A 7338-nucleotide genomic window follows, 5' to 3' on the forward strand; every position below is an offset into this window, starting at 1 on the left:
AGGCTAATTAAATCCCAGCAGTCAATGTTAGTTCTATTTTTTTATTGTTTTCAAGATCCACAGAGTTATAACATGGATTCTATTTTTTGTATGAAAGGAATCTATTCTCAAAGTGTATATATAAATATATATATACTGGAAATCGTATCAAGCTAAGCACACAAATACAACGCCATCCAGAATAATATCAATTTCTGTAACATACATTCTGTGTGATTTTACTGTCAAAATTTAGTCTTTCTATATTCCTCTTCTTTGTTCTCAGTCTTTTTCAGTGGAAATCCAGCTACTTGTGTAGATGGAAGAACAGTTAGGTAAACAAAGTAGATTAAAAAGGCTTGACTATAATATGTGGCTTATTAGTGGGATAAGTATTAAAAGAGGTAATAAACTAGTTTACAGATTTAGGCATTATGTCTTAGGGTTATTTCTATTAGGTGACCTTTTAGCATAGTGGTGGTAAATGACTTTTCACCATGTGGGTACTCCAACAGTGAATTTTTCTTTTGTTCAAATCTCATGGTTAAATCTTAAGTGTTGTTTTGTGCATCTTTGTAAATTGTTTTGGGAGCTGACATGGTAGCTGGAAAGCAAGTCATGCTTTTCCATATCCCTGAATTTGTCAATATTTGTTAGTTTAAAAATAAAAATAGTTGTTATAAAACTTTGGTCTAATCCCATTTTAGCATTTCCTTAATGCCTGTAATTACATTATCTAATTACATTCATGGGGTATCTGAGTACTGTCATAAGCTCCCTGACTGAAATGTGCAGCACTTAGCAATAATTCAGTCTGGCTACACAACTAGGAGCAAAAGGGATAAACACATGAACCCTTGGTTGTTAAGCTGTTGAAAAGAAGAAATATGGGGTTCAGAGGGTGATGGAGCAGTTGGTGGTAAAACAACTGCAGCATAATCTGAGTATTTCAGAAGGAAGTAGAAGAGAAAGACGGTCTGTGACACGAAGTGAATGTTTTGCTCCTGTTCTCCAAAGGAGGAGGAAGCTGAATGAGCACTTGTACAGAGCTGTCCATAGCCTATGTTGCTCTTGCTTGCATTTTCTGTTTCCAGATATCTTTGAAAACATTAACTTGGTTTCAATAATTTTAGACAAACTGTCTTATCCCTTGAGAGATTTCAGGGAACCTCGTAGTATAAAAAAATAGAGTTTTGTACAAAAAGTTAAAAACCAAATAAGTTTTTCAGTTTTTCATAGAAAGGACAGAGCCCAAAAGCATGTCACGCTGGCATATGTGCTTTGGTTTCTTGTCATTAAACAGCATACAAGATATCGTATACCTCGACACAATGCAATATTCATTATCTGTCCCGTGACTCTGACCTCCTGTCCTTAGAGAACAATACTGACAGCAGTATCTGATGGGTAAAGGTTGTATGTCAGAAGCTGATGACAGATCAAGTAAACAGGAATATCTCCAGGTATTCCTACCTCAGGGTTGTTGGTGAAATTTTTTGACAGTCAGGATGCTTCCGGCATTACAAATCCGAACACTTCCAGTTAGATTTAAGGCTTACCAAAATCAGATGCAATGTTTTTCTTTTAGTAATCAGCCAGAGGTAGTCTCAGGCCTGGGTGGTCATGGATAATTAGCTGCTTCTTCTAAGGGTGGAGGAAACATTTGCCTGTGTTAGGGAGGAGTAGAGCAAGGGCAGAACTTTTTCACATTTTCAGCCACTGAATGGGATATGGTACTGAAGTTTAAACACCTTTTTTAATCTTTATATAATGGGTAGGTAGGAAGCAGTTTAGCAGAGAGCAGAAATAAACCTCATTCCAGTGCAAAAATCATTAGACCTCTTGCCCTAACCTTTTTTATGTTTTGGTCCATGGAGCTTCACCTGGTTAAATGCATATTGAGCCAAATAACTCAAGAAAGCCAAAAAAAATTAACTTGATCATTACTAGCACACAGACTATTGGAGAAGCTATTACTTTCCTTGGTTCCAGGGGCTCAGTCATTGCTAAGGGCTCTGCAGAAGGGCAGAAACTGAAGCAATAGTACAGTAATCACCAACCATTTGCTTTCCATGTCAACTTTCTTTGTTCTTTTCCATTAAGGCATCATTGTATCATGGTTACCCTAAAAACTGGATGGTAAATACCTCTGCTGTGCCTGTTTTGTCAGCCTGGTTTCTAGTCAGCAATTGCAGTGAGCATTTTTAACTCAGCTTTGCATTTTCTTTTGTTAGTGCAAAGTCCTGCGAAATGTGGAGTGCTGCCAGCTTATGTGCAAAAAAAGAAAAGGAGCAGAGGCTGATTGGCCTCCGATGGCATCAGGCCTTTACAGAAGAAGGGTTTAGTCCCGAGCTTGCATGTTGTCAGTTTGCCAGTTGTTTAACTGCATGTGTATGATAGGACTAAGAATGGAGCTGTTAATGCTTCAATGACAAAAGCCAGCCTTTGGAATCATGTGGTGCCCTACCAAGATGAAAAAGCAAATGCAGGCAAACTTCTCAAAAGAAGCTGCCTAACGTCCTTCCAGAAGCAAGGCTTGTTCACTAGGACAGTCTCCAGTGGTTCAGGAGCTCTGTTTAAAAGTAGACTTTACTCAAGTGCTTTGATTTGAGAACTCCATGCTACCTTCCCCCCAAAACACTGACAACCATTCCGATTTTATTTCACATGTCAACACTCTTAAAAGTTCGGTGCAACTTCAAAGCAAAGGAAAGATCAATGGCTCTAACACAACCTGAATAAATTGAACTGGTGTGCTCTAACCGCTGATAACTCTTCTTTTTTTAATTGCATTCACTGTGTGTAGTCTCTTGGTTTGTGAGCCAGATCTTGCAGTGCCACTCAGTTCATGTTTTATTCTGTGTATTTATGCTGCTAAATAGACTTCACTTTATTTCTTTTTTCATTGTCATATTTGTGTTGTTTGTTTCTTTTCCTGCTAGCTGTCAGGGCATGAAAAGGTACGGATTGTAGTGTGGAAAACTTCCTATCGATTTCAGCCTTTGTATTCATAATGAACTTATGCAGTTTTATGTGGCTTTCCCTTTGTTTGCTCTTTTTTTCTTTTTGAGCTTACTTTGTGCAATAATATTTTGTGCTTGTTCTGTCTCTTGAAGACAAACCAAGTACTGATATATTAACTGTTAGTAGTCCCACTAGTATAATAATTGGATCTGTATGCAGTGACCTAGCTGTATGTAATCAGATACACCCTTTCCTGTTGAAAAATAGTATTTTAAGGTAGGTGCATTTAGCACCATGTGCTTTCACCCCTGCAAAGGCATCCATTGAAGGGCAGCGCTTTAAAAGGCTATGTTCAGATAGCATGTTTGAGTTTTGTGCTATAGCAGTAATATAGTCCAAAGTTTAATTTATTGAAGTAGTTAGTGAAAATTGTTGCATTACAACATCAATTGCTCTGTGTATTTTAGGAAGGGTAGTTAGCCAAGTTATTTTTAAGAGCACAGCTTAAATGTTGCTGTTTAAAGTTTGGAATCATGTTTGGTTTTCTGCAGCTTCAAACAGCAGCTTCCAGAAGTTACGTGGGCTCAAGCGCCCCAACTGGAATAAGCAAAGATGAAGACACGAGTCGTTTCCATACCACCAAGAGGGGGAATTTCCATGAAGTTTTTAACCTGTCAGAAAATGAGCGTCCTTTGGCAGGTATTACACAACAGGAAGGCTACATTAGCAGAGCATTTTCTAACAAGCCAAGTTGAATTCCCTTGCTGTGCACTGTATAGGTATAAGCTTTTGATTAAAAAGACTTGCTCTAGATTAGGATGAATGAGACGGTCTCTTTAATTTCCACATCCCTGCAGTTCTGTGGAAGAATGCACAGCCTGGCGTGCCTTTTGTGGTAATGCAAATGGCATAGTCAAAGGGAATAATTGTGTGGGTGGTTTTTGGGTTGGGTTTTTTAAAACCAGTGTTATGATGTCTAAAAACATCTTATTTAGGCTTTTCTTTTATAAACGCTTCTAGTTTTAGGTATCTAATGTTTAATTGTCAGTGGGTTCTGATGTTTTATAAGGAAATTGTTGGGGATAATGCATGTCTTTTTTTTTTTTTAAGTAATATCTCTTGTTATGAATTTTTCAGTGTGTGAAAATGGCTGGCGCTGTTGCTTGATTAACAGAGATAGGAAGATGCCTACAGATTACATCAGGAATGGAGTTCTTTATGTCACAGAAAAGTGAGTCATTGCACGTGACACATTTGTTAGGAGAGAAATGCATCAGACATTAAAAAAAACCTGAATCCAAAAGTAATCCTTTAACAATGTTTTGAAACAAAAATGCCTTTTCATGGTGTTTCATGACCTCAAGAAAGCACCATAGGAGAGGGAGAGCTGAATCTGGGGTGTGGTAATGCTTAACAAATGTGATTTCGCCTTGCAAAGGCTTGCATAGGAATAGAGAGAAGCTCTAAATAGTTGTTAGTAGCTGCAGTTCATGATGTGGGTAACATGCTAACTATATATATACGTATATACACACTAAAAAAGAAACCTAAAAGCTAAGCATACTTTGATAAGTTGTGATGAACTTAATTTGGCAAATACTCTTAGTTTCTGTCTTTGAAGCAAATTGAATGTCTAGCTTCCTTGAAACAATGTGCAACAAAAAGCAAATAGAAATTTAATCCTTGGTTTCAAAACTAGTTCACTACTCTTTGGGTCTTGCACTGAAATTCCTTTGGAGTGTAATGAATGGAAGTAAGGCTCATCTGTATGCAATGTCACTTAGTGATGGAGAGCACTCTCCAGCATTTAGAAATCTGAGCTTTTATCTGCATCACAATAACATGAAACTTAACTCAGTGTTTTTCATTAATCTTCTTTTGGGATGGTAAAAGATTTATAAGCCTTTTGAGATTCGGTATTTCTATGGCTTAAGAATATATGCACTTCATGTGTCTTTAAAACACTTGTCAGGTTTAACCTTTCAGACAACTTATGAGAATTTACATATGTTTGCTCTAAATTAGAAGCCAGGACTGAATTGCATGTTGTGTGCCTCTTTCTCTTTTTTGAAGCTGATTTTAACCTGTGATATTCCGAACTTCAGAAGTGATGGCAGGGATATTTGGAGCTTTGTTTTAGAATACTGTATCAAAATGAACATTTTCTTTCCTTGTCTTCAGTTACTTGTGCTTTGAAAGCTCCAAATCTGGCTCATCTAAGAGAAATAAAGTTATAAAGCTAACGGATATAACAGATATTCAGAAGGTATGTCTGGTTTGTGTATGTCTGTTCTATTGGTAGCAGGAATTATGTAATGCTAACTTCAGTTTGGGTGTTGATATCGGTAGATGCACCATCTTAACAGTAGGTGCCTCAGAAGGAAGAGGGATTATTGGCAGTGGGGAAAGCTAAATCATTAGAATAGCCAGACTGGATTGGGCTGGAATTTTGTATAGTTGGGTTCCCAACAGTAACAGAGGCAAGAAGTGAATAGTTGGAATTAGTGTAAGTACAGTATTGTTCTTCATCTGGTTGAGTTTTATCAGCCTGCATTCACCAGTGGCTTTATTGGTGCCTTGCATCAATCTGTATGGTGTTTGATGTCACTTTTTGTTACCCTCTCTGAGCCTGGCTTACTCTTAAACGCAGACACCCCTACTACTACATCCTGTGGCCATGAGTGCCGCAGATTAAATCGTGCTGGGCAAAGAAACACCTCAGCCCAGTGTCTACTGCTAAATTTCGTAGACTGATAGAATGATTTGGGTTGGAAGGGACCTTAAAGATCATCTAGTCCAACCCCCCTGCCATGGGCAGGGATGCCTTCTGCTGAACCAGGATGCTGAAGGCTCCATCCAGCCTGGCCTTCTCACCGTCTGTTTCTCACCCCCAAACTAAAACCAGGCACAGTACATTTTTATGCTTGGCTGCATGATCCCTGTCTCATCTTCGTTAAAAAACCCACACAGATGAAAAAGCACCTTCATGGCAGTAAAGAACTACTAAACAATGAGCCAGCATTACTTCAAGAATGATGCTTACAATCCACCAGTATCAATTATTAATTCCATAGACAGGTGATGCCTGGCATCGTGGCTGGGCTAGCTCCCAAGTGCAAGGGGTACCGCGATGCTCGGTTTGGGGGCAGGACTGGTTCTGGCAGGCAGGCTGGGTGCTGCCACAGCACATGGGAGGAAGAAGAGAGGCAGGTGCTCACTGTACCCAGTGACTCTGGGGTCAGAGAGCAGCTTCTGTCCTCTTCTTGTTTTTAATAGAGGTCTGTTGGTTGTGGCTGGGAGGACATAGCAGTGAAGAGTTGTGTAACCTCCTCAGCACCGAATGCAGTTGTTCAGGATGTAAGATATCCTTCACCTATTTTGTTTTCATTTTTAGTATAAAGTGCTCTCTGTTCTCCCGGGATCAGGAATGGGCATTGCGGTATCAACACCGTCTACACAAAAAGTAAGTAGCTGGCTGTACCTGTATTGCTATGTTTGACTTCATGGTCCTTTGCTCATAAATTGTATGCAGATACATTTTATGCCATGGTTGGTTTAGGAAGAAGATGGAGAAATGAAAAATATTAGAAACTCTGCCATATATCCCAGGTTCTAGTAGAGAAAAGGATTCTTATGTCGTTATTAATGTACTTTGTGTACAGTTCATCTCCTGTTCCTTTACCTAGAGGAAGAGTTTTGTTTTCTGGACTGATATAACCTTTTCTTTTTTCTGTCATTTAGCCTTTGGTGTTTGGTGCCATGGTACACAGAGATGAAGCTTTTGAGACAATTTTCAACCAATATGTGAAAATAACCTCTGCATCGTCAAGCAGCGAGAGCTAGTATCTTATCTTAGAGGATCTAAAGGAAACTTTCTTATTTTACAACTTGGTAGTGAAAAAAATGAACATCCTCATCTATTTTGCAATAATTTTTCTTGTCTGGTCGTTTATATTCTATCTGTTACATAAATCAAGTGTATTTTATATATGCCTTCATGTTTGTTTTTAAGGTTTTTGTAAAAAAAGAACAAAAAACAAAATGAAACAAAACAGTGGAAGTGCTATCATCACTATTAGCCTTGCACATTAAGCACTTTTAATGTTTATTTACTGACATTAAAAGCTGGGAAGATGCATGGAGAAATGGCTAGATAACAAAATGAAGCAGATTGATCCCTTTAACTCCACTCATATCCCTAGGGATATATTTGTCCCTTTATCCTAATTATTTTTAACCTGAGATGTGAGAATGATGACTGCAGCAGCCTGAAGTCTGTTTCTTCAAATCAAGAGTTTTCAGTTGAGTATTTACTAAAACTGAGAGCAACACCAAGGAAGTATTAGCTTCTTAGTATTTCTGTATTTATAACTGTGTTTAAAATAACCCCTTCTT

The 7338-nt window shown here is 38.3% G+C and overlaps 1 protein-coding gene across 1 annotated transcript in view; it reads left to right on the top strand.

Moving 5' to 3' along the window:
• Positions 1–6786, top strand: part of GRAMD4 (GRAM domain containing 4) — a gene marked incomplete at both ends in the record, with an annotated part of 72242 nt that extends 65456 nt beyond the window's left edge. Inside the window, 5 exons of the mRNA XM_080623290.1 lie at positions 3495–3642; positions 4081–4174; positions 5125–5209; positions 6338–6406; positions 6685–6786. Of these exons, the coding sequence (XP_080479416.1) occupies positions 3495–3642; positions 4081–4174; positions 5125–5209; positions 6338–6406; positions 6685–6786 (498 nt within the window). The remainder of the gene's footprint in view (positions 1–3494; positions 3643–4080; positions 4175–5124; positions 5210–6337; positions 6407–6684) is intronic.
• Positions 6787–7338: the final 552 nt, after the last annotated feature.

This window comes from Psittacula echo (assembly GCF_963264785.1).
Source record: "Psittacula echo genome assembly, chromosome: 1".
NCBI classification, from domain to species: Eukaryota; Metazoa; Chordata; class Aves; order Psittaciformes; family Psittacidae; genus Psittacula; species Psittacula echo.